Here is a 23,745-nt window from a genome sequence, read left to right on the forward strand (position 1 = left end):
CATCACCAGATGTTTTCACGTGACTAAGATTGAAAACTGAGAACTATCCCAGCACCAGCTATGATCCTTTCCCAGCCAGAGTGGGAAAAGGGTATTTGTGTGGGTCGGGATCCAACGCAAAGGTCTCTGCCAACCCCAGTGATGGGAGGGCCCTTGGAGCAGCACAGTGTTGCTGCCTCCATTGCTCTGAGAACCAGTCTTCACCTCATTCACTATAAGCAAACAGGCTGGGAGTGAGTTCTTGCTTTGATCTTCTGAAGCTTTGCATACTCCAAGGTCTGTGCCCAGCAGGAAATTACTCAAACACAACGGGAAGCTCCAAAAGCAAGAAGAGAGCCTATCCAAGCCTGAGCTGTTATCGAGAGCAGAAGCAAGCGAAGACACTGTTTGGATAACCCTTGCTCAGGCACCACAGCTCAGGCTTACGTTACAAGGCAAATATTTACCTGTGGCCTAAGCAAAGTCAGCGTTTCAAAACTGCATTCCAAATGCCCCAGAACCCTGAGCTCGTTCCTTGAACTTGTCTCAGAGAAGAGAAGATCTTGTGTCTGGTACCTCTGCGGGCTCGCCTCAGGGAGCAAGGAGGGAGAAGATGGGGCATCAGATCTGCTTCCTGGCTTTGTTCCTCATCTGTGGAGTGGGAAGCTTCGATCTCGTTGTCGATGAAATCCCAGATGTGAGTACGTCAAGGCAGGGCCCAGGGCTCCTTTCCTGGCTGAAGTCGGTGTTGAAGCTGCAGCTGGCTTTGCGGGGAGCAGAACTGGGTCGTTGCTTCGTAGCTCTGCTTGTACCTCATGACCTCTCTTCTGCTTGCAGCTGTAAACGGGATTGTTCTGGCAATTGCTTTCCTCCTGTCATCTGCAGTGTTGCTTTTAAAATATTATTGAAGTTAGGGTAATATGGGCGCAAATCCACCTTTCTTTTGAAGCAGGATTCGTATCTTTACCTCAACTTTGCCTTTTCTGGGGCTTTTAACCTTTAAACAGTCAAGTGGGCTTCTATGCTCAGATTTTCAGCATATTTTATAGCCTGCCTCCCTGGAATAAGCAGAACCATAGCACCTAGGTACCTCTGTGGATGTGCTCTCCTGGATGGACCACTAGGAACTGCAGCAGAGCTTCATGTTGACTCAGGTTCTTGTTAACAAGACTTCCAATGCGGAGTTAAGATCCCATTGACTGTCCATTCCCAGCGAAGGGACAATTTATAGAAGAGCTTGTCAGTTCTGAGGACAATGCAATGATGAAAAGAAGCACAATTACAGCTCTGACTCAAGTTCGAGCCCCCAGCCTCAGGTGATCTCGGATTTGGGTGTCTGCACCCATTTCCCCATGGCTGCATTGCAGCATTTCTGTGAAGGAAGCAGGGACGCTGAGAAGCTTTCTTTTCCTTTGCAAGATTAACAAAAGGAATTAGTGAGCAGGGATATCCTCTTTTTCTTTCCTCTTACAGCACTTTTCATGCTGTGCTGAGATTTTTATCCTGAGTTTGTCATTCCCAGGAAAAATATTCCGGACCTGTGGTCCTTTCTAACCGTAGATGCTGTACCAGTTTAACAGCAATGTGCTTATACATTTCAAGTTAATATTGTCCAAGCCTTTGTGTGTATTCTATCATAAAAGTTGGAGAAGAACTCATGTACTTAAATAGTTTTATTGCTATAAATTAAACTGCTAACAAAATTTACTGAGAGTATTGCTGTGCTGTAAAAGCATTGCCTCCAACTGAATAAATGCAGCTTGGAAAAGCCCTGATGTTCCTCTGCTGCCAAGAGGACAGATATAGTTCTCAGGTATGTTTGTATAAAACCAGAGGCAATTTTTACTGTTTAAGTAGAAATTCCCTGAACTTGTTGGTTTAAGTGAGATCAGTATCTGGAATGCTGTGGTTACAATGACCAGACCCATCCTGATGGTAACCTGCCGCTTGCATTTCAGTGGGTTAAATATTACTGCTTGTTTCAGAAGGAAAGGTTGTAAAATGATGGTAAAGGTCATGATCTTATAGGAGTATGTAGAGCTAGCTGGCCATAGAGAGTAGCTGAATGTATGAGGATGCAGCATTTTGGTCTGAGGTGGTTTGTGCCTCTGCTCCCCATTTGCACCAAGGGGAGGTGAATTCCCTTTGGAACTCTATTAGAATGCTAATCAATAATAAATGGAGTGATTAATCAAACAGTAAGGCAGCAGCAACATGTCTGCCTTTCTTTCTCCTTTAGGAAGTGGAGAACCTGATTGACCTAGAAATTGATGGATTTCCTTCCAGCTCCAGGACGAGAAATGGCAGGTACCAGGTACAGTACCCAGAAATGCTCCAAACAAGGGAGCAAGAATGGCTGGGAGCTCTCTCCAGGTGGCTTGTTCCATGTCAAAGGCTGTGAGCGTGCAATCAGGTGGGACCAGCAGGTCTTTATGTGCACTGAGACCTCCATATCTCTTGTTGGGATAAGGACTGCTACTATCCTTTGTGCAGTACCTAGCGCAAGGCTTTATTCCATACATGTGCTCCTAAGGACCGTTATACAGTGGAGATACTTGTCAGTAACTGTCTGTGGGAAAAATCCATTGATATTGGTGGTGTTTTTCCATGAGGAAATGGGAAAGCACTTCAGACACTGGCAATGGAGGCTGAAACCTTCCAGTCCTGCAGGTAGCCCACTCATTCCTAGCTGCCTCTGTTCCCCAGCTTTCCAGATACGTAGTGTAAAGGCATATACATGCAGTAATTTCCAATTCTACCAATGGTTTCATTATTCCTTATATTGTATATTATTAATATATATTCCTTATATTCCCATATATTCCTTATATTCCCATATATTCCCCAGTTATTCCTTATATTCCCATCTATTATTTCTCATCCTCTACCTATCAAATGAGTCTTTGCAAAGCAGTAGAACTAAGATTCCAGCTATAGAATGAGTTACTCTTATGTTACAATAAAGTATTACTAAATGAGTCTAAACCGAGCTATGTGAAACACCTCGAGACAGCAACTCTGGGCCCAAAGCAGGCACATAGTTACTTAGGCACATCATCACTACAGGAAGGCTGTCTTCTGAATCACTGGTTTAGCACTATGTTTTCCTACAGTCACTAGCCCATTGGCAACACGACAAAGAACTCCTCTTAGGACCCTATCAATTAGGTCTGAACCGAAAGAATTGTTTTCTAGGTCCAGATTCTTGTGAAAAATCCTTGCTCCTGAGTAATTCCCAAAATACGGTGTCTCAGGTGTGCCAATGGTCCTCGTGACCAAAGAAATGGAGTGCCCCATGGGCTGGAACGCAGCTAACCTTGTGAACCTCTGTATGATGGTGCACTGCTGTTATCTCTGTTTGGAGATAGCCTGTGTCTGGACTGGGAGGCAGGATGTTGTGTAGCACGTGCAGAGGAGGCCACGAGGATGATCAGGGACTGCAGCACCTCCTGTATGAAGACAGGCTGAGGAAGTTGGGGCTGTTCAGCCTGGAGAAGAGAAGGCTGTGTGGAGACCTCAGAGCAGCTTCCAGTATCTGAAGGGGGCCTATAGGGATGCTGGAGATGGACCCTTTATTAGGGACTGTAGGGACAGAACAAGGGGTAACGGGTTCAAACTGAAACAGGGGAAGTTTAGGTTGGAGATAAGGAAGAAGTTCTTTCCTGTGAGGGTGGTGAGGCACTGGAATGGGTTGCCCAGGGAGGTTGTGAATGCTCCATCCCTGGTGGTGTTCAAGGCCAGGTTGGACAGAGCCTTGGGTGCCATGGTTTAGCGTGAGGTGTCCCTGCCCATGGCAGGGGTGATGGAACTGGATGATTTTAGGGTCCTTTCCAACCCAAACCATTCTATGATTCTGTGTATCCCAGTCTTGATCCTGATTTCTAGCTGTTCAGAGCCAGGTGAAATCACACCTGTTTCCTTAGTGCTTTACCTGCCTGGTTTCCTCTCCATGGAGATCACACCTAGTTCCTTACTGTTCTGCCTGGTTTCCTCTCCATAAGAACCAGCACAACAAGGAAATACAGAAGAAAGGGCTGGAATCAGGTGCCTGGTGAGCCCAAAGCTCCCAGGATATAAATGCAACCAGAGAGACCAGGATTCATCTGCAGCACTGTGAATACAAACCTTGCCAAGCTTTAGGTTGGAAACTGCTCTTCTTGCACCTCACAGTAAGGGCTGTGATCCCCAAAAGGAATCTGAAGAGGCTGCAATGAAATTGGCAGTCTGTTAAAAACTGCTTAGGAAATGAGCCACACGAAAACAAGGGACTCCATGAGGAAACAGCACCTCAAAGAACTGGGAGGACAGGCCAGGTAGATCGCATCTTTTTTCTAGTTTCTCATGCTGCACATCTGCTTCTTCACCTTTTTCATGCCCCAGTACAAAAGTAGTTCCCTTTGAATGCACTGTAACATCTCTGAACCTGCTTTCCTTGCTTTACTGAGTCACAGCCCAGAAGCAGCCTGTGGGCTGCAGCACGGAAGCAATGGTAAGCTAGGCATCCCATAGATGAAACAGAACCTGCAATCTCCTGTAAAGCGTTGACTCTTGCAATGTGTTCCTCTCTTAGGCACCAGGGCTTCTTCCTTCAGGGATAGGACAGTAGGAGTCAGGGCCAGAAGCCCTGCATGAAAGTTAGCTTGAAGCAGGCAGTATTGTCTTGGTGGTGGACTGCAACACTCACAAACTGATTTGAACAAAGATCATTATGGAGGGCTAAACAGCCATACCTATAGCCAGCACAGGTGGCAGAAGACAGGCCTCAGTAGCTGAAGAGAGGCCCCAGCATCTGTCAGACCAGGTCCTTAACACAGTTTCTAAGGCACTTCTCTCCATCCTCATTACCATTATTAGATACTGCACAAGGTACTGTTCCTACGCAGCGTAGGCATCAGATGTGGATGTGGTTTAAAGGCAAGGATCAGCCGTGAACCCTCATGCCAGAAACAGCACAAGTCTCACGTGCCTCAGAAGTCCCTACAAACCCCATGTCCTCAGTAAGCACAGCAGTGCTCAGAACTGAAGCATCCGCAGCTCTGGCCTCCTGTGGAGCGGCTGCCCTCTGCAGCCTTTTTGATCCTAAGTGCTGGACCACCCCGTGTGCAAGTGGCAAGCCCATGTCTCCATCAGCACCTCTCCCTTCATCTCTTCCCCCACAAAAAGGAAGGAGACGTGGGTATCTTGAAAGCTTTAAGCACCATTTGTAGAGTGAGTCAGGAACCCTAAGCTCTTCTGAGAAACAGAAAAGTGCCACAATAAAACAAATGGCTTCTGTGCTAAGGTCTTGGTCTTCATCTTTTCAAGTTTAAATTTGTTTCAGTTAAGGTTGGTTTAGTCTTAATTTGTCTTTGTGCTGGTGATGTTTCCTATGCCCAACATAGGAAACATCATTCTTCATAGTCTGATCCTTTATCGTAGAGCCATAAAATGGTTTGGGTTGGAAAGGACCTTAAGATCATCGAGCTCCAACTCCCTGCCATGGGCAGGGATGCCTCATCTTAGGCCATGCCACCCGAGGCTCTGTCCAACGTCTGGTATCACAGCGCAGTGATGTTTGTGGAGTGTCAGGATGGGCTGAGCAAGGATCGATGCACCAGGCTTCCAGATCCTGAAATCCCTGGCTGTTTCAGGTAGAGCTTGCATAGCTAGTAAATAAACCCCACATGTGGTCCAAGGCAGACAGAAATCCTGCAGTCTCTCTATCTGGCTTTAAAGGATCCTTAAAATCACCTCATTAAAATGATTTGCTATGACATGTATCATCTTCTGTGCAGCCCAAGATTTTTCCTAGTAAGTGTATTAAGTAGATTCAAATGAATTTAGTAACTGTATAGAAAGCCTTACGTGCACCCTATGACCAATGCAGTTTTTGTGAGCATCTTCTGTGGTTTTGGTCCTCTTGGATTCAAATGCAACTGAAACCTGACATGGGATTGATATGTTTGGTACATGCTTATAATTTAGCCATCAGAAGCTGGACTCATCTCCCTAAGTTCCCTCTTATCGTCAATGGAGTTGAATGGCTCAATCCAGTTGACTACAAACATGGATCTAGCAGTGTCCAAGACATCTTATGGGTGTCAGATACCATGCAAAACCTACAGGAGACTCATGATCTCCTGGAGCTCCATCTAAAGGCCAGGAGGTACCCTTGGGCACCATCAATGGCACTGGGTACCCACTCCTCTAATCAGTACAGTCAGTGTGGTTGAGGGCAACCATGCTTGAGGGTATCCATTTTCAGATGAAGGGGATCACTCCATCGACCTTGAAGGGCTGGGCTTGCCTAGTTGTGATGATAACACCAAAGGAGATATCTGCATTAAACAATGCATCTCCCCCTAGAGCTAGGTAAGCCAAATCCCATCCCACAGTTGCTTCTGTTTAAATTCCAGGGAATTAAACAGAATTATTCAAATGGCCACAAGATGTCACCACCTCTTCATAGCAGTCTCCTAATGGAGCTATTCATAGGGCAGGGGAAAACCCAACCATCAATGAGCAGCTTCAGCTCTTCTAAGCAGTGCATAGAGAACGAACCGCATGTACGCAAGTATATAAATATGATATCGATCACATAATAGGAGTTTTTATACATACATATTGCCTGTAACACAAAAATGTAAATATATATTCTAAATGTAAACATAGACTCTATAATGTAAATGAAAACAAACTGAGCTAAAAAGGTGTGTGTTTTGAGGTTTCCCCACTTTCCTAGAAAAATGAAACAAGAATTTTCCTGTTAAAAGCTGCGGTTTCTGAGTGTGACTCCTTGCCAGCTTGCTTTGCTTCCAGGAAGAATGGGTTTGCTCTGGAAGAGAATGTTTTCTACACGAAATAAAAGACAGAGCAAGAGAGCTCTCCTGGTTTGGATAGCCTCTACGTCACAGCTGGGAGATGATGTACTCCAACATCCCATGTGTAAATATGTAAATAAGACAAAAGGAGTATGCACGGGAGTAAGCACATTAAGCCTGAGAGCTCAAGCCAATTCTCATCATCTTGGAAAGCAGCTTTTAGATGTTACCACTGTCTGATCCCTGTCTTGGAACACCTGCAGTCCATGTCAAGGGAGTTGTGAATGCTCCATCCCTGACGGTGTTCAAGGCCAGGTTTGACAGAGCCTTGGGTGAGATGGTTTAGTGTGAGGTGGCCCTGCCCATGGCAGGGGGCTGGAACTGGACGACATTAAGGTCCTTTCCAACTCAAACCATTCTATGATTCTAGGATTCTATGTTCTTAGCTTTGCTGAAATATGTTCTCCCTATTTTCCTTTTCCAGCGCAGCACAGCCGACTGGGGGTATGTTGGCGATCTGGTGAGTTTTTTCCTTCCTCCATGGAAAATAATCCTGAGCAAAGGGATTTTCTAGTTAACCATTCTTTGGAAATCAATTCTTTTGTTTGTTCAGGCCCTTGTTTTTACTGCTGGTTGGGTATTAATGTCTTTTCTTTAAACAGAGCACTGTTTGCACAACGCTGTTTGTACAACTGCTCTTGGAGAGAGAAGGGTATGGTAAATATGAAGAAATAAGCATCCAAAGTGATTAGACAAAACCAGTATCTTAATATACCACTTTAATACTGTTCTCCAACTGCCATAGCTTCACCATTTAGGTCAGTAACTAATGCTTCTGGTCTCCTTTATTTAAGACTTCTATTGTAAATGTAAGCTCTCTTCTCCTCAGTATATGGTGTTGAAGATTACTCTGTACCCTTCTATGGTGGATTGCACCAATAGAGGCATTCCAAAATTGCATGGTCAAAAGCAAGGAAAACATTCCAGCTTAATAAATTCTGTCTTTCAGCTGAAGTGTTATAATGAACTACATTGACATGAGTATCCTGTCACAACTGCCAGGTAAAATATGGAGGTGTCCTGAACTTGAGTTCATATCCCATCTAGCTGCCATATTGTAAGGAACAGCAGTTGCATAAAAGGCACTGAGACTATAAAAGGGATTGATACTGCCCTCAAGGGCATCTTTTCTTGCTGTGTCCTAAATTTACAGAGCCGTTTTGTCAATCACAGGTGGAGGACGATGACAAGATAGGCCTCTACAGCTACAAAGTTCAATCCACTATAACATCACGGTTGGCCAACACGATGATCCAAGCCAAAATGGTGAATAACGCAAAACGGCCCCAGCACATAGTGTTTGATGTGCAAGTCCCCAAAGGAGCTTTTATTGACAACTTTACTATGTAAGTAGTGGGCAGGTATCAGCCTTGTGCTCTGGCAGGACTCAGTGGTGAGAGGGAATTGCTTGTAAAAGCAAAACACCTCTTATTTTCCAGTGTAAGTAAATTTAACAGGCTTACTCATAGAAAAGAAGGGTCATGCCATCGTACTGTCTGTCCATCCATCTCTTCCTCTCCAGGAATTACTGGGCCATTGGCCAACTTCATTTGACAAAAGATCAGAAGTCTCAAATAGACCAAGCTCCCACCTCTCCTGTGCAAGCTGGCACCAGATCAAAGGGGAGGGAGGAGAAGACCCAAATTAGAACAGAAAGAAACTAATCTGCTTCAGTATCCATTCAGAGATGCAGCAGCCAGCTTGCTGGTCAGGAGATGTGTCCTGATCCGCGTTCCATAACAGCCATGACATTGGTAACTGCTTGGCCAGCCCAAAGAACAGGGAAAGGGTGAAGGAGGTAAGGGAGGGAAGAACCTCCTTAGAGTACAAGAGTGCTGCTATTTGAAATGAAAAAGCAGGTAGGGAAAAGATAGAGATCTAATGGAAACCAGACTTCATTCCTTTGGGGTTAAACAAGAGCCTTATTATTTCATTTCCCACCAGCTTAGATTTCACCAGTGCTTTCCTAAAGTGAAGAAACAGTCATTGATTGCAAGGCTGTTGCTTTTGCAAGCTGACTGTGCTTTTCTCTCCTAGGGATGTCAATGGTATAACATTTACCAGCCAAATCCGGGAAAAATCTGAAGCCAGGAAAATGTATGCTCAAGCAAAAGCCAAAGGCAAAGCTGCTGGAATAGTAAGGTATAGAGACCTTGGCATATGGGAATTGGATTGAACTTATTCATAGAAGAACTAAGGGTGACCCGTCCCAGGAGGAGGGAGCTCTGGGAAGGAAAATGGGTTGCTATTTAATTATCAAGGACTCAACTTGTGTTTCTGCTTTCAGCTTGATAAAACATGGTGCTAAAGGACAACTGCAGTTCCCTGATGTAGGCCACAGTTAGAATCGGACCCAGCACATGCATAACTCTAAACCAAAATGCAAAGAAGCTCTCTTTCTCATTGTATTTTCTCAAAATAACCCCACAGTTGACTTTTCAGGAGCAATGCCTTGGACATGGAAAACTTCAAAACCGAAGTGAATGTGCCCCCAGGGACAAGGATCCAGTTTGAACTTCACTACCATGAAATGATTCGAAGGAGGCTGAGCTCATATGAGCACATCGTGTCTGTGAAGCCAGGACGCTTGGCAAAGCACATGGAGGTAAAGTAGAGCTGGTCTGTGCAGGCAGCACCCAACGAGTGAGTCCTCGCTGAGAAAGCAGACGAGGTTCCTACAAGTCCCACAGCAGGACACTTCACCTATGGCTCCTTCCTTCCATATGGGCTTGGTACAAACAGGTCACTTGCAAAAGAGAAGCCAGCATTAAACACCTCAACCCAGGAACTATGGTGGCTACAAAAGCGAGGAGCAAATGTGTCCTGCTTCCTCTCGTGCTGACACAGCTGGGTATCCTCCAAATCGAGACTGACTCATGTCAGAACCACTCGGGCAAATAAGCCTTGGCCTATATATACCCTTGTGTAAACTTGCCTTAACTGAAGGAAAACAAATGATATTTGCTATTTATTTGGAACAGTGCTCTTCACAGTAATGCCCGTTCCATAGGATAGTGTCTTATGAGAGCAGATGTTTGCTGAATACAGAGCTGTCTGCCAGAAGATGACTTATCTTATTCCTACCCTCTTTCTTACACTCCTCCAAAGGTGCCCTCTGTCATGCATCAACAGACGCAAGATACAGGGGTAGCTGGACATTTCCATCTGTCCATTCTTATGTGTCTGTTTCATAAATGTCTTCTTGAGCTTGTCGTGGCTTCAGCACAAGCTGCATGTAAAGGTTTGCTGCTCACGTTTCCTTGGTGCAGGCTATGATCTGTTTCAAGCCATGTCTTGCCTACTAGTACTCTTACTAACTGTTCAGAAACACAGCTGGAAAAGACCTCACCTCATCTTATTTTCCAAATCACCTTGGCTATCCAAACAAAAGCAAGAATACTCTCTGTCCCGTCAATAGCATGAGTAGAGAGGAAGAGGACTCATCACCTGGTGTTCCTCTTGGCCTCCCAGCCCAAAGCAGCACTGAGGCAGGGTCACTTCACTCTTCTTTTGCGCTTTCAGCATAAGCAATGGTACCACCCTTGCCTCCTCTCCCAGCACTTGCCCCAGGGGATAAGAGAGAGAGGAAAAACGAGCATTTCCACCAAATCTTTTTTATTCTTTCGACATGAACCCCACCATAAATGAGACTGGCCCTACTGGATCGTTCTCAAAGGCAACCCACCCCCAGCTGGAGTTTGGCTGTGGAGGGTTCATAAGATCCTGGTATAACACTGGCAGTGCTCCATACTAAAGGTCCTCTCTTCCTGCCTTTAGGTGGATGTCCGCATCATTGAGCCACAGGGACTTCGCTATGTGCATGTTCCTAATTCACTTGGAGATCATTTTGATGGAATCACCACCATCTCCAAGGGGGAGAAAAAGGTAACAGTCATAGACTAGAAGCAGCATGAAAAGCTTCAGTTTTCACACTTGCTCCAATGCAGCCTTGGCATTTTCTCATACCTGTAAAAATACGGCAAGAAAAACTGTAGTGTCTTCATTACTGATACCTAAATGCATGTACAAGATGCTCAAATCCTACTGTGACAGCAACACAGAAACAGTGTCCATCCACCTCTGTGCAAAGCTTTCGATTTGTTATTCTGAAAGAGCAATGCATTGAGATTGGTGGATGTGGAAAAGGTAAGTGATGAATATCAAGTGGAATAACCATTTTGGAATAACTCCATAATTTCAGTTTGAATTGAGAACATCTGCAGAGGGACTTATTCTAGAACTGCTCTATTGCTTAACATTCTTGTCCTAGTTTTATCCAGCATAGCTCTTGGCTATAAGTAAACCCTCCAACAGTAGAGACATTTGTCTCAAACAGCTTTAAGCAGTGACTCTGGGAGGGTACACTTACATAGACACTCTTACATAGACATTTAATGCAGGATATGCGAATCAGGCCAGAAAGTCTGTCTATAAGGATTCTGGAGAGGGACTGCAGTGACAGGCCATGGGCAGGGACACCTCACACTAAACCATGGCACCCAAGGCTGTGTCCATCCTGGCCTTGAAAATATACATATATCAATTGAGTCTGCATAACCAGTCAGGCAGTGCTCAAGGCCAGGCTGGACAGAGCCTTGGGTGACATGGTCTTGGGTGAGGTGTCCCTGCCCATGGCAGGGGGGTGGAACTGAATGAGCTTAAGGTCCCTTCCAATCCTAACTATTCTATGATGAAAAGGGTTCCTAGTACTCAATTTACAGACAAGCTGAAAGCTCTTATTTTGGAAAAGTATGAATTAAAAAGCTATTAAGAATGTTGATAAAATCATACATCATTTAAACCAGTAAAAAACATGACTTACTAGAAACGACAACACACTATTTACTACAAATGGTTTGCACAGCTCTAATTGAAATATTTGGTGCTCTGGATGGGTCATCTCATTTGTTTCACAGTTGCTACCCCTGAATCAGCATGTCCAGGCAAACCTTACTGCCAAAGTCCATTTTCCACTTAAACTAAGAGCACAAATAAAGAAAGAAGAAAAGCATTCAGTGGAGTAGGATATTTCATGAGCAGATGAACTCCCTCTGTGTCAATGGCCCACCTCTCACACAGCGCCGGACTGACTGGTGACCTCTTCTCATTTCAAGGCTCACGTTTCTTTCAAGCCCACAATGGCTCAACAACGAAAATGCCCCACGTGCTCATCCACAGCAGTAGATGGGAACTTCGTGGTGCAGTATGATGTGAACAGGGAAACCACGGGTGGAGAACTGGAAGTAAGTATTTAACTGGGATGGGAGATCCCTGAATCCAAGAACTGCTAAATAAAATTCATGTTCAGGAGAATAAGCATGAGAAAGAGCTCCATTTCCATTTGAAAGAACAGAGAGATTTTAAGTGGGAAAAATGGATTTATTTAAGTTATGACTAAGACATGGTCCTACTTACAGTCAGGAGCCCATTCCTGCCTTATCCAAAACCCAATGTCTTTTATACCTATCAGCACTCTGATGATTTATTGTTGGATCAGAAGACAGCATCATTGGATGTTGTACCAATACATCATAAGGAGGCAACCAGAACATCACTATTTTTATGTTAACGTGAAGCAGAATTATGGGATTGAATTATTACAGACAGAACAGTCTTACAATGTTTTTCATTCCTTCCTATGCTAAGGCATGGCAGTTGTCTGAGAGGCAGGCTCTGCTTTCCTTGATGAAAAGTAAAGACTATGGACTATAAAAGGTATATAAAGGTATATAAAAGGTACATAAAAAGTACAGAAGGCTACAAAGCTGTGCAGAGCTGAAAGTTAGAATTGGCCCATAAAGAAGAAGAACACTTTCTGCTGTTACTGTCTTGAGTTTTCTGACATCTTTACTACAGCTCACTTCACTGTGATTTCACTTTGCAGATTTTTAATGGCTATTTTATTCACTTCTTTGCTCCGGAAAATCTTGATCCTCTGCCCAAAAACATTTTATTTGTGATAGATGTCAGTGGCTCAATGTGGGGACTGAAAATGAAACAAGTAAGTGTTTGACCTCTATTGCAAAATGAACCTCCTACCAACCTTTGCATGTGCCTTACCACTGAATCCTGCAGCAGGCTGGCAGTCAGAATGACAAGCTCTACTCTCACTGAAATAGGAAAATCCATGGTGAATCAAAGACTTCATGATTTTACTCTTTATTGCGATGCTCCTTCCATGTTTTAAGGAAGAGGTGATGCCATCGGAACACGGATTTTAGCTGTAGATTTAAGTTTTGATTGACAAATGACAAATGCAAAGGTTCTAACCTCCTCTCGTGAATCCTGGGAAAGCCTCAGCAGGGAGAGGCTTTCCCTGCTTTCTGAAAGCTGTGGACATTGCTGGCAGCCTGCTGAAGAGCAGTAAGCGTTGTTTAGACAACGTAGCCCACGAGATGGGGAGGGCAGTGCAAAACACGAGATGATTTACTCTGCAAAAGAAAAGACTTGGAGGGGCATAATCAGCCTCCAAATACGTGAACACTTGTTCTAAAAGGGAAACTCATCAACTGACATTCGTGCCCACCCAGGGTAGAATAAGATGGAATCGGATGGATATACAGGAGAGATTTATATTGGATATTAGGAAAAGCTTTGTACCGCTGAGAGGGGAGTTTGGGAGATTGCCTATCGTGTGTCACTGAGGGTCTTTAAGAACTGGCTAGACAAGCGTTGGTTAGGGATGATCTAGATATACTTGAATTTGTTTTGGAGCACAATACTACTGCCTGGCATATTGCTTCCTTGGGGAAATCGATGCTACACAATTGGATACAGCTTAATTGTCACTTGTTTAAATCACACGTCTCCAAACAGATGTTACCCGGCCTGAAATGGCAGCATTGCAGGCAGAGCTAAGCCTCCTGAGCTGATACGAGCAATTCCTATCTCCTGAACCACGTCACACACACTGTTTCTGTCTCTCACCTGCATCAGCAGGAGTTAAGCAAGGATGGGTTGAGTTGAATTCCTGCTAATTGTATTTCTAATGTGATTCTTTGGTGAAAAGTTCAACTTTATGTAAGTGCGAAACAGGAGAGATTTGGATAGCAGATGCTGCTCTGGATTCCAGTACTCATGTTCTTATTCATCAAAGGCATCTCTCTGCCTACAGCCACAAGTTAAGAACATGCTTTCAGCAACAAGAAGCATAAACTCATCTTTCCTTAACTTTCTTCTCAGACCATCGAGGCCATGAAGGCAATACTGAGTGAGCTCCGTGCTGCTGATCAGTTCTCCCTTATCGACTTCAACCACAACGTCCGATGCTGGAGGGATAATTTAGTCTCAGCCACCCCATCGCAGGTTGAAGAAGCTAAGAAGTACATCCAGACAATCCATCCCAACGGGGGTATGAGGTTTTGATTGCAAGGTGCTTGTGGAAGTCAGATATCACAGGAATGGGTACTTCAGACAAGCCTCAGATTGGCAGGGTATTCCTACCAATAAATCTGATCCCTAAGATGGGAAAAGCCTGCCCTGGGTTAAAGGAGAGCAAGGATTCCAGTTTCTTGTTAGGGAATGGGCTGGCATTTCCTTCTACTGATTAAGCCAAGACAGATAGAACATAGACCACCGAACAGCTGCCTTTAATCTGTGTCTATCTCCAGCCTTACGGATCCCAAATATCACAGAATCATAGAATGGTTTGGGTTGGAAGGGACATTAAAGATCATCTAGTTCCAACCCCCCTGTCATAAGCAGGGAGATAAAACAAGGCTGACTCATGCCTTTGTAAAGCAGACCATAAGTAGCCCAATTCCAGCGTATCCATTGGCTGTAAATGGCACACCACACCGTGATAGATGGAGATCAGTGCTGCAGCAAAGACACAAGGGTTATTGATGTGCCTGAGAATGGTCATGTAGCGATTAGGACTTTTCCCCAGGAAAAGGTGGCAGGATCAACAGCCCAACTGAAGTGCATCTACACCAAGGCACGCAGCATGGGTAACAAACAGGGGGAGCTGGGAGCAATGGTGCAGCAGGAAAACTATGACATAATTGCTATCATGGAAACATGGTGGGATGACTGGCACAACTGGAGTGCTGCCATGGATAGCTATAAACTCTTCAGAAGGGACAGGAAAGGAAGGAGAGGAAGCGGGGTAGCCCTCTATGTTAGCGAGTGTTTAGATTGGACTTTGTTGGGTCCTGCATTTGGGCCACAACAACCCCTGCAGACCTGGGGAAAAGTGGCTGGAAAGCTGCTCAGTGCGAAAGGACCAGTGGATGGCTGGCTGAACATGAGCTGCCAGCGTGCCCGGATGGCCAAGAAAGACAAGAGCATCCTGGCTTATATCAGAAATATTGTGGCCAACAGGACCAGGGAAGTGGTCCTCCTTCCTGCAGGTATTTAGAAGGCCTGCAGATGTGGCTTTTGGGGACTTTTTCATTGGTGGACTTGGCAGTGCTGGGTTAACGGTTGGACTTGATTATCTTAAAGGTCTTTTCCAACCTAAATGATTCTATGATCTACTAAATGCCACCTTGGGCAAATTGTCCACATGTTTTGTGCCTTCATCCCTTTTTGATAAATAATGATAGTTCCCTTTTTCAGCCTTACAGCACTTTGGATGCTTCATTTGTAAGTGCTTGGGCTGTTTGTACGGAAGGGGCTTATGATCATTTCAATCTATTGCTCCCTGAAGCGCAGTTGTGTTTATTTGTTCAGTTCTTTGTACACTGATAGTGTGTGGAAGGCTCTCCCAAACATCAGAGCCTTCTGGTGGTGTGGCACCTTCATTTCAAGGAGCTTTCACTGGCAACATAAAAGGTAGAATCAACATGAAGTTATAGACTTGCCCGAGATCATCAGTGTGCTGGGAATAGGATCCACGTTGGATATATGAGTGCCTCATAAGCCTGGCTTTGTTACCCCAAAAGGACTGATAGAATAGGTAACAGACCTGCTCCCATCCAGGAAAGCCATTTTGCAAAGCAGCATTTTATTATCCTGTCTCTGAAGCCACTATTTTTTGCTTTCTTGACAAAGAAATTACTTTGAATATACTGTTTCCCTCATGCTGATTTCTTATTCTATCCCTTCTGTGCACAAGCCAAGCCTTTAGATAGGCTCAATAAATATCTACCTCTTCTTTTCCGATCAAGATAACCAAAGAGCAGGCTGATGCCAGAAAAGAAAGTTTCTTCATGTTCTCATTCAATCATCTGCCTGCAAATGATTTGCCCACAGCAAATAGTTCCCAACACCACAAATGGTCCCACTGGAATTAGTGATGAGGAACGGGTGGGAACACATAAAGATGACAGCCTGGGATGAAAAAAGGAACCACAGTGCAAGCAGATGTGCTGTAAGCATCACATAGGAGGGATTTTGCTGCTTCAGTCTCAGGTCTGGTCCATGCTGATTAATTCCACTAGAATCTCAGAACTCATCTGGATTCAACAAGAAACTCAACAAGAATCAAAACTGTTTTCTTCATTATGTCTTTGACAGGCACAAATATCAATGAAGCTCTTCTCCGAGCCACATTCATCCTCAACGAAGCCCAGAACTTAGGCATGTTGGACCCTAACTCAGTCTCCATGATTGTATTGGTGTCTGATGGAGACCCGACAGTAGGTAAGGATCCTGCTTTAGGTGAGAAGAAAGAACAGTGGGATTAGCCTGAGAAAAGCACACAGCATGTAGACACTTGACAGTAAGTTAAAAAAGTTCTATTCCACTTTCTTCCAATGCTTGTGATGCTCTTTTACCAAGTGCTGTAGGTGCTATGGGGCTTTGCTGGGAAGCTTGGAAAAGATTATGTCATGCAAGTGATCCACTTCTTGCAATTACAGGTGAACAAGTCCTGTAGGAGAGGTAATCACAATAGCCTTAGGAAAAATAGCTTCTTCCAATGATCTTTGCCCACAAAGATCTATGTAGTCCCACAAACAACATCCAAATCAGGAAAATCAAGTAGAAAGCAAGTTAATTCTGACTGTGGTTGGTACAGGTTGAGAGCACTCACTTACTGCAAGCTGCCAGCCCAGAAGAGGCTGATGTTTAAAAAGTCAGTCCCAATGGTGGCAGAGAACATCTTGAGTATAAGAAACAAGTAAAACCTTTATGGAGATGTCTTAGTCTTCAGAGAGCTTGAAGTAGTAAGCGTGTAAGAAGTCCAGATGTGTTCCAATTACAAACTCCCCAAGAAGTTAATGAGGCCTGGATAGACAAAGAATATGCATTAGATACCAAAAACCAAAGAGTTCAAAGGAAACAATTTCAATAGAACCAATTTGCTAATCTCCATCCAGGAGAAGCTTAAATGTCACTGCAGGTAAAGCAAAAGGAAGACTCAGCACCTGGGTTAGTTGTGCAGGTTAGTTCTCTAAGAGAGAATCAGAAACACTGGAAGAGCATGAATGCGTTTACATGGATGGAGGCTTCTTCCATTGCTCAGATGGATATCGCCCTTTGTGTCCCTCCAAGGTGAGCTAAAGCTGACAACGATCCAGAAGAACGTGAAGCAGAGCATCAAAGATGAGTTCTCTCTCTTCTGCCTTGGCATCGGGTTTGATGTAGATTACGATTTCCTGCAGAGAATCGCAACCGACAACCGCGGCATGGCCCAGAGGATTTTTGGCAATCAGGAGACTTCTGCCCAAATGAAGGTGCATTTCTGGCCCACTGCCTCTGAAACCCTCCCGTTCTGTTCACAGCTCTGCAGCTGGGTAACTCCACAGAGTTCCTGTAGGTTCACAGTGTGGGGCACTAAAAGCATTCTTTCTTTGGGAGAGCCCTGCAAGATGGCAATCAGGTATCAGCTCAAGGGCTGCTGGTTACAAGGTTTGCAGCCGTAATACACACTTTACTTCTCTGTGTAGCATTTCTGTTCTATAAAACAGTCCTAACCATAAAAAGGATGATTTTCTGAATTAAAATTAAGGCCTGGATTTTACCTGAGGCTGCTTCAGCACTAGAAAAAAAAAAAAGCCTGGCTATGAATGCTGAATGATAATCCAAACTTTTCCGGAGTAAGAAAAGGTTCAATTCTAGGAGGCTCTGGCTCCAAATCTGAGCAGCAATTACTGATGAGCAAACTCTCTCATCCTTATTCTGTTTCTCTTCACTGGCATCAGCCCCTATGCAGGTTTCTCCTACTTCTTTCCCAGCACATGTATGACAGGACACAGTACACGGTGCTCTGCCAAACAGCAGCTCTGAGAGTGGAGCCCCTCAGTATGAGACAGCCTCCACCCATAGTATTATTTGGTACCTGTTTTCCCTCCCTGGTCTCATATGTAAAACCCAGCTGTGCACACACCCCAATTCACATCAGCCAGGCACAAGAGAAAAGGGAGGACCCTCTGCAGCAGAGAACTGAATACAAGTGAGACACAGGTCTAGTTTTGGGCAAGAATTAGGCAGAAAGCAGCTGCATGTCTTGCACAGTAGCCAAGAGCTGACCAACCTGATAATAGAGTCAGGCCCATATTCACTTGTGTTCAAGCCTTATAGATCTCGGAAGAACACAGCCCGTGGGCTCTGACCATCCTTTGACTTCCACCAGATCTTTTGGATTGGACCAGATCCCCTTGCTATACCCTCTTGCAAGTGTACTAAGGTCCAAGTATAAAGAAGTCTGTATTCTCGGGAGCCAGGAGAGGCCCACTTGCCCATCAGGGCTCCAGGTTTTGTCACCTGCTGTCCCTTCAGTAAGTGGTGCACGTGGGAGGGTTGTGCTGGGTACAACAGACTCACTTCACTTCTGTCTCCTTCCACCCCAGAACTTCTACAACCAGGTCTCCACCCCACTCTTGAAGAAGATTCAGTTCAACTACCCCCAGGAGTCAGTGTCAGACGTCACCCAGAGCAGCTTCCACAACTACTTTGGTGGCTCAGAGATAGTTGTGGCTGGGAAGGTGGACACAGAAAACCTGCAGCACTTGGAAAGCATTGTCACAGCGACCGCGGTGAGCGGAGGTGTCCGTGGGTTACCTGCTCCTGGGCTTTGGGCTGGTTCATTCATTCCTGTGTCCTCCTTGCTGGAGGTTGGTTGTCCATTTGGGTTCCGGGTGGGAGCATCAGGAAACTCATGGGATGTTTGTCCACCAGTGTCTCACAATAACTTCAAGTACAGCAGTGAATAGTTGCTACCTGCAACCTGCAGCCTGCCAGAGGAACTTCCTTCTAATATATGAGCCATACTAAATTCAATTGCAAACCAGACCAAGACTATGGAGTCCTCCCTTCATGCTTTGTGAAGGCTTATGGTTGATCCCCAAGCAAGGCTCCTTTCATGGCTGAACATCCCACTCCTGGGGAGCTCAAGCTGGTGGATCTACATTGCATCAAGTCCTAGTGCTGTGCTTTTATGCTCTGTCTTGTGGCATGTGTGATGAGACCTTTCCCATGTTTTCAGGGCTGCTTTTCAAGGTGGAGTGAGGTGGGGTGGGAATCCTACATCCAGATCCCTCTTTCTGAGGAGGAACCAAAATATCCGCACTCCTACAGGGCTTAGGAGATGCCATTTGGTAGGAAAAAACCCAAACACGTTCAATATCCTGACAAAACATGGAGCAGTCCACGGCTCTGCAGGAAAAAGTGGAATTTGGTTCCTGTTCCTCAATAGCAATTGGGTGTGAAAAGGTCTGAGGGGGGGAGAGCAGAGCTCTGTTCTTTTGGCAGGTGGTAGGACCCTCTTTGGGTACTGCTGACGGCTCCTTCACCTATTTTACTCCACTGTCACATAAGTGCCTTTAACAGAAGACCCTCTTGTACCGCCCCCCTCCCCATGGCACTCAGGCCAACAGTGCTGGGACTTTCTGATCTAGAAGCAACCTGGGCAGAGCCAGAGGGTGTCCTTAATGCCATCGTGCTAGAAGGAGAACTCAAGGCTACCACATTCTCCTGGCTCACTCTCCATCATCTTTATCACCCATTAATTGCACAGGCGAATGCAGAGCTAGTCATGGAAACCCTGCGAGATGTTGAGGAGCTGGATGGCTTCATGAAGAAAGACAAATACGCAGACCCTGACTTCACTAGGAAGCTGTGGGCCTATCTGACTGTCAACCAGATGCTGGCAGAGAGGTGAGGAGAAATGTGGTCTGTGATGGGAAGCAAGAGAAGCTTGAGAGTAATATGGTTCTTTCTGAGACCACAGCCATGAGGTGTTCCACAACCATCAGGGTTTCCAATGGGGAAGGTGAATACATGGAAATAAAGGTAGGTGATGCCTTCAGGCACATTCCTCCTCTCAGCACTCACAGATATCAGGGAACAGAGTTTGGGAACGGTTAAGTAGAGGAATAAGGGACTGACAGACCTGGCCGTGGGGCTGAGTGAATGAAACTAATGGGAAATTTGCCTCATGGAGCCTGAGTAAAAACTATGCAGCAGTTCAGGATGAATGCCCTCTGAAGCAGAAAGAGTTCTGCTGAGACCAGGAGATGAACTGGGCTTCTCTGAGTCCAGGCCAAAGCCCACAGAAGCCAAAAATGGTCTTCTTATGGAGAGTGCATTCACACAGGCCATCAGCCTTTCCTTCTTGCAACACCATCAGTTTGGCTCTGGGAGCACTCTGCGGAGCAGCTGCCCCATAGAGCTGCTAACCATGCCTTCTGTTTTATTTTCCATCCAGAAACACAGCCCCCACCGCAGCTTTGAAGAGAAACATCACCAAATCCATCCTACAGATGTCTCTTGACCATCATATTGTTACCCCCTTCACAGCTATGCTGATAGAGAACGCCGAGAAGGATGAGATAATGCTGGCAGACCAGCCCAAAGACCCCAGGAGGGGCTGCTGCCCAGGTCAGTGTCTCTGTTTGTTACTCAGCCTCTCATTTTGGCTTTGTTCTTCTTCAGTTGGAAGAGCATCTATGCTCATTGGTCACTCCAGGTATTCGGGCTTATACAGTAGCCTGTGTTTTCAATGAAAGCTGACCGTATCTTCAGACAGTTTGAGAGCACCCTGTTACACAAGTGCATTTTGGAGCCTTTGGCTTCAGTGAGGACTGAATGTGACAACACTGCAATGATGAGGTTTCCAATTAGTCTACAATGTCACAAGCTGTACGTCTTCTTAGGGGACAGATGTGTCTAGTTCCCTGTAGAATTGACTAAACAATATTTTAGCATCACTTTTAAGCCTCAGAAGCTTCCTAAGATTGTTATAAATCAGCCAGGAGGACACGGGGAATCTGAGCTGTCGGAACAAGAGAGTCCCTTATTAATTAACTTCTGTATTTAAATCCATTACTTCAATACATGTTCCAAGGTCCCTGTTACACAGCCTCATGTCCAGCCAAAAGAGGCGGGGTTGGCTGCTCCAGTAGAGTCAGTCTCAAAGCAATAGCTGTTGACATCTGTGGGCATTCAGCATATCCCAAGTCACCCCTGCACGGCCATGTGCTTCCGACGGAACCCAACAGCAGCTGCTCTGCACCCTCACAAGTCAAGGGTTTCAAAAAGCACAACTGTTGTTATCAAGAGAGCACTGACAGCGTGATGCAAAGAAAGTAAAAGATGAGCTTCAACAACCGCGTGTAGTGAAGTAAAACCCATTTATAAATGGGAGAGTTTACAAGTGGCTCTGAAGGAAAGAAGCAACTTCACAGCAGTGAGCAACATCGTCCCTCCATCATTTCGCACTGGAAACGAACCTCCACGCACGTGCTGCATTCCCACACCTCCAGCTCCTGGATAACTCCAATAATGGCCTGATTCTGGCTCAATGAAACGGGGTTCTGATGTCTGCCAATTGGTATTTTTAGGTTTATTTGTTCTTCATTTTTAAAGTCTGCAGCTGGGACCCAAAGAGAAATGAAGTCATTTCTACCACATGCTACCACCCACAGCCACCAAATCACTCAGCACAGAAATAGCATGTGTTGCAGTCATGTATAATGAATTCATGACAGTGGCACCAGCTGACTAATTCAGGCCATAATTATCCTGATTTAGATGATGTAGAGGATTTGAGTAATTTTAATATAGGTTCTTGTGTCTTTGTGTTTGATGGAATAGTCAAAACTTAACAACACTGAAATCAGGGTCAAGGCATCTGTGGATTTCGGGGACAGTGGGACACGTCTCTTGAAGCTTAGCAGAGGACAGAGATTGTAAAAGCAATATCAAAGTAAGTCTGTGCTTAGGATTGTGCAGTACATGGACTGTACCAAAAAGCTGGCATATACAAGGCATGGAATGGGTAATCTGAAAGAGGTTTTCCTGCCTGTCCTCATGCAACTCCCATAAGAGCTGCACTGTCTTCATAGCCAGAGAACCCACCTTCCACTGAAATCACTTACTTCTCAAAGGACTAAATGTTCTTTATCATGCCAGACACTGTGCATGGGAGAGCTTCATGCATAATAGTCTGTGAAATTCATCTGACGTGGAAAATCAGAAGTCTCTGTGCAGGGTTTGGTTCCTGTACTGTCTGCACTGAATTCACACCTAACTGTGCTGATGGAAACAACACTGCCTATGGCTTCAATTAGGGCTTCAAGAAAGAAGATGCCAACAGAGATTTGGATCCAGCTGTGCAATCTTCTGTCCTGCTGCTGTCCCCCAGCTCCTTTTTCCCCTTACTCCTCTTCAGAGCAGGGCCAGCAGATGTGAATACATGCCCTGCTTCAGCTCTTCTTGCTTCCAGCCCAACATATGAAACAAACCAAGTTCAATGGAGCACTGAAGATCATCTTGTTTTACGAACTAAGTGGAAGAGAGAATACACTGCATTCTCCTGCCTCCATCACGGCAAAGGCAGGATGACTCTAGCAGGAGGGGACACGTTAAGGGATGGTATAGTAAATGCTTGCACTTATTTGCAGCTTTATTGATGTGGGTCATCCTAGGGCATGCAGAAAGAGTCCTGCATAGCTTATGGCTAGCTCAACTGCCCTAGCAAGTCATATATCTCTGATGGAGGCGGTGGGGTAAATGCATCCCAACTTCCTCACACACATCTGTCTGTTGTAAAGAGTTTTGTGCCTTCTTTACATTGGTGTAACATGAGGCTCTGATCTACAGCACTGCTTTAAACATTACACTATTAAATGTGTCAGCAAGAACAAAAACCTACTTACGACTCTCCTTCAACAGGTACTTTAGGATTAACTCCAAATGCACCCAATAACAACAAAGGTATCCCCCCCTGGGCCAACGTCACAGCTGTACCAGTCAGCTTCATGCCTGAGCAAAGGAGTCCTCCAGTGTCCTCTCTGAGCATAAACAGGGGTAAGAGCTACAGTATTTCTCTGCAGAGAAACACCAGAGAGCATCGTTCATCACCCGATACACAAATAAAAGTGATAGAACCAAAGCTACTGGTTACTTTCGGAACTTCAGGTTCTGTGGCAAGATGCCAAGCACAGTAACGATGGAGGAGCCCGTCAATTGTCTTAATTTTTCCTGCTGAGCTTGCTGGATTCGTGTAAAAGCCGTATCTTCATTTAGGGGGTTAGTCTGCAAGAGAATAAACGCACTGCTGTGACTAGCTGCTAAAGCTACTTCACTGCTATTGCAGAGGACATCAGTGTGAAGGGTCCTTGACAGAGCCTCTGCTAACATCCAGCACCCAAGGAGCCAGCTTTTCTTTATGAAGTACTGAGTCATTTTGACTCTGAATATGTGAACCTGCAAAGTATGCTCTGAGATACAAGCATGAGACTTAGCTTAGATCCTGAGCTGAGCTCTTAGGCAGAAGCTCTTCCCTGGGAGGGTGCTGAGGCGCTGGCACAGGGTGCCCAGAGAAGCTGTGGCTGCCCCATCCCTGGCAGTGTTCAAGGCCAGGTTGGACACAGGGGCTTGGAGCAAGCTGCTCCAGTGGAAGGGGTCCCTGCCCATGGCAGGGATTGGGAATGGAGGAGCTTTGAGGTCCTTTCCAGCCCAAACCATGCTCTGATTCCAATAGGATCCCAGCGTCTCCACCTTCTGCTGCATGCTGCCC

At 45.3% G+C, this 23,745-nt stretch overlaps 1 protein-coding gene across 1 annotated transcript in view; it reads left to right on the forward strand.

Moving 5' to 3' along the window:
• The first annotated feature begins 527 nt into the window (after positions 1-527).
• Positions 528-23,745, forward strand: part of ITIH2 (inter-alpha-trypsin inhibitor heavy chain 2) — a 28,570-nt gene continuing 5,352 nt past the window's right edge. The window contains exons 1-16 of the mRNA XM_061468581.1: positions 528-676; positions 2,219-2,293; positions 7,264-7,299; positions 8,013-8,185; positions 8,877-8,981; positions 9,282-9,444; positions 10,617-10,724; positions 11,954-12,082; positions 12,724-12,840; positions 14,022-14,190; positions 16,299-16,424; positions 17,277-17,458; positions 18,575-18,760; positions 19,741-19,880; positions 20,431-20,603; positions 22,899-23,033. Of these exons, the coding sequence (XP_061324565.1) occupies positions 593-676; positions 2,219-2,293; positions 7,264-7,299; positions 8,013-8,185; positions 8,877-8,981; positions 9,282-9,444; positions 10,617-10,724; positions 11,954-12,082; positions 12,724-12,840; positions 14,022-14,190; positions 16,299-16,424; positions 17,277-17,458; positions 18,575-18,760; positions 19,741-19,880; positions 20,431-20,603; positions 22,899-23,033 (2,101 nt within the window). The 5' untranslated portion in view covers positions 528-592. The remainder of the gene's footprint in view (positions 677-2,218; positions 2,294-7,263; positions 7,300-8,012; positions 8,186-8,876; positions 8,982-9,281; positions 9,445-10,616; positions 10,725-11,953; positions 12,083-12,723; positions 12,841-14,021; positions 14,191-16,298; positions 16,425-17,276; positions 17,459-18,574; positions 18,761-19,740; positions 19,881-20,430; positions 20,604-22,898; positions 23,034-23,745) is intronic.

Source organism: Pezoporus flaviventris, unplaced genomic scaffold, assembly GCF_033815535.1.
Source record: "Pezoporus flaviventris isolate CSIRO_AGI_PZ_B2104156 unplaced genomic scaffold, CSIRO_AGI_Pfla_v1 ptg000049l, whole genome shotgun sequence".
NCBI lineage: Eukaryota > Metazoa > Chordata > Aves > Psittaciformes > Psittacidae > Pezoporus > Pezoporus flaviventris.